This window comes from Amaranthus tricolor, chromosome 9 (assembly GCF_026212465.1).
Source record: "Amaranthus tricolor cultivar Red isolate AtriRed21 chromosome 9, ASM2621246v1, whole genome shotgun sequence".
Lineage (NCBI taxonomy): Eukaryota > Viridiplantae > Streptophyta > Magnoliopsida > Caryophyllales > Amaranthaceae > Amaranthus > Amaranthus tricolor.
This window is the reverse complement of record NC_080055.1, coordinates 22,492,851-22,496,340: the sequence shown is the minus strand read 5'-3', so window position 1 is coordinate 22,496,340 and position 3,490 is coordinate 22,492,851. Positions and strand designations below refer to the sequence as shown.

The 3,490-nt window shown below is 29.7% G+C and overlaps 1 protein-coding gene across 1 annotated transcript in view; it reads right to left on the bottom strand.

Moving 5' to 3' along the window:
- Positions 1-3,217: 3,217 nt before the first annotated feature.
- Positions 3,218-3,490, bottom strand: part of LOC130823393 (uncharacterized) — a 14,667-nt gene continuing 14,394 nt past the window's right edge. The window contains exon 3 of the mRNA XM_057688013.1: positions 3,218-3,424. Coding sequence (XP_057543996.1) covers positions 3,218-3,424 — 207 coding nt within the window. The remainder of the gene's footprint in view (positions 3,425-3,490) is intronic.

The window sequence follows — 3,490 nt, the reverse complement described above, 5'->3', positions numbered from 1 at the left end:
AACCGTGGATATATAATTCTCTTATGATTTTACTTTAATCACATAGTAATTTTTAATTTTGGCTTAAAAGTTTTTTTTACCAAACATAGTTTAGCTATTCAACAAATAGAGGTAAAATTTAACTAAAAATTAATCCATTTGGTCCGAATGAACACCTTTATTCGCTCAATTCATTTTATTTGTTCCATTTATTTTTTTGCACTATTTACCATATACTTTTAATTTGTATATATTTTATTTTAATCTATAAATTAAACCATAGTCAAATGACATCTAAAGCTACTCTCTTGTAAAAAGCTGTCTTTCAATGAGACAACCTCAAAACAAAAAGTCTATAGTACTTTTACCCCTACTAATTTACGACTCTAAGACATGCACTAGCGTCATTGTATATATGGTCATAACAGTGATAAAGATGTTTTCACATTTGAGAACATTATCATTCTCTTACCCTGTGTATTCCGCCTATTAAATTATAAGCAGGGTCTGAAGAGGAAAGGACGGCTACAACTCATACCCATAAAAGAGAGCGCGTCCAATAAGTCTCTCAACTCGAGAAAATCATGAGTATCCCGCACATTTGAGAACAATTGCTGTAAAAGATGAAAGTAGAAGACAGTAAATACTTGGTATTATTACAATTGTAAAAGATAGTCGATACTTGGTGCTATTTTCCCATCTTCCATTTCAGGAGTACTCCTGGCCGGTTGAACATTAAGATGAAAATAAAAATGACATATACAAAATTATAAAAACACTGGAAAATTCCACATGGCGATTTTATAGAATTTTGCATTAATTATGATTTTAAGTATTAAAGGTAAGTTTTTTAAAAAAAAATTTATTAGATTAAATCATACAATCAAAGATTACTATAAAAGAACAAAAAATTGCAAATGACCAATTTATATAACTTTATCAAATGAAATCAATTTTACAAACAAGGTTATTAGAATCAGATTCTACCTCATATCATTGAGGAGGTAGGGTCAAAATCATACAAAACTATAAAAGAACTGGAAAATTCCACATGACAATTTTATAGAGTTTTGCATTAATTATGATTTTAAGTATTAAAGTTAAGTTTTCAAAAAAAAATTTATACATCAAATCATACAATCGAAGAATACTATAAAAGAATAAAAGATTACAAATGACCAATTTATAGAACTTTATCAAATGAAATCAATTTTACAGGCAATACAAGGTTATTAGAATCAAATTCTACCTCATATCATTGAGGAGGTAGGGTCAAAATCATACAAAACTATAAAAGAACTAGAAAATTCCACATGACGATTTTATAGAGTTTTACATTAACTATGATTTTAATTTTTAAGTATTAAAGGTAAGTTTTCAAAATGATTTTTATTAGATCAAATCATATTATATCATATCATATAATCATATTATATCATATCATAGTATAAAAGAACTGGAAAATTCCACATGGAGATTTTATAGAGTTTTACATTGATTATAATTTTGAGTATTAAAGGTAAGTTTTTTTAAAAAAATTTATTAGATCAAATCATACCATCAAAGAATACTATAAAAAGAAAAAAAAATTGCAAATGACCAATTTATAGAACTTTGTCAAATGAACTCAATTTTACAGGCAAGATTATTAGAATCAGATTCTACCTCATATCATTGAGTAGGTAGGGTCAAAATCGGTAGAATTGGATCGTATGAGCGTATTATTGATTATCAATTATAGTTGTTCTCCTTTTGAGTTTTAAGGTGTAAGTAAAAACTTATACTTATGACTTCATCTATTAAGTTTTTTATTAAAAAAAATTTTAATAATTATTTTTAAACTGCAAATTATAATATACATCATATCATTATATCATACAATACTATAAAAGAACTGAAAAATTCCACATAGCGATTTTATAGAGTTTCACATTAGTTATGATTTTAAGTATTATAGGTAAATTTTCAAAAAAAATTATATTAGATTAAATCATACAATCATACAATGCTACAAAAGAATAAAAGAAATTACAAATCACCATTTTATAGAACTTTACCAAATAAAATCATTTTTATAGCCTTTCAGGTTAAAATGTGATTGTGGAACATTCAAGTCATGTTTACTATATATAATATGCCATTTCATGATTTTTTTAAAAAAATTATTATTTATAGGTATTTCTGTACTAATAAATTTCATGCATTGCACGAATTTGTATACTAGTAATTGATATTACATGTAACAATACAAACACTTGACACAAACTTAATTATTTTATTTATTATAGCAACACTTAATAATAAATATATCATGCAAGATTCCTTTTTTTTTTTTGGATCAGTTACCATTATCCCCTCCAGCTCCTGAACCAGCATGAGAAGCAGAAGATGAACCAGCTTCAGACCCACCATCTGAACCAGAACTGCTAGATGAAGATGAACTAGAGCTTGAACTTGAACCACTCCTGAACCACTACTACCAAGGCTGACACCTACACCTACGCCTAACCCAACACCAATACCACCTAGGTTCAATCCTAGATCCTTCCTTTCTACTCGATCGTCAGATATGTTTGCAAATGTTGCTATCAGCAACAAAAATGACAAGACTACTACAGCTTTAAAAGTGGCCGCCATAGGGAATTTGTACGTAAGAAAGCTAAGAAATGGGGTATTTACTAATGGAATATTGCTTAATAAGAAGTGCATGTATTGTATTGGATTATTTTGCACTATAAACTAGTGCATGCATGCTAGGTAATACGCATTAGTCACTAACAATAGTTGGGTATGTTGGGTATGGCCCAAATCCATAGCCCACAAAACCTTCATTTTAAGAACATTCTAAAATGATTTGTTTAGCTCATAAAATTAATAGCTAGATTATTCTAGTAATAGATATTTGCATAGAAAATACTAGAACATTAGAAAGATTATACTAGAAAAAGATTTGTGTGGAAATTACTAGATTCATGCCACCTACTAATCTCAAATATAAATAGGGGTGTTAATATCTTATTTCATCTAACCATCCACACAAAAATATTCTTCTTGTATTATTATTCCACTTCACAAGCTATTATTTTATATCCTTTTATCAATCTCTTTAATTATAATATAGTGGAATTATTTTTCAAGTGCTCGGTTTGTGTCGTTTTCTTAATAGCTCTTCTTGCCCTTTACACTTTGATTATTTCTCGATTAAATTACGTTTCTGCTAGCGCTTATATATGCATTATTAGTCACTAACATAGAAGCCTGCCCCTCCACCACCACCACCACCACCTAAGCTCGAGCTCGAGCTAGATGAAGAGCTTGAGCTTGAAGACCCACCAGATCCAGACCTGGCTCCAGCACCAGATCCAGATCCCGAACCACCGAGTCCTAATCCTAGACCAACACCTAGGCCAACCCCTACACCACCAAGGCTAAGCCCAAATCCTTCCTAGCAATCCTACTCTCACTCAATACTGCAGATGTTGCAATAAGTAGAGCTATGAGTAGTCCTACA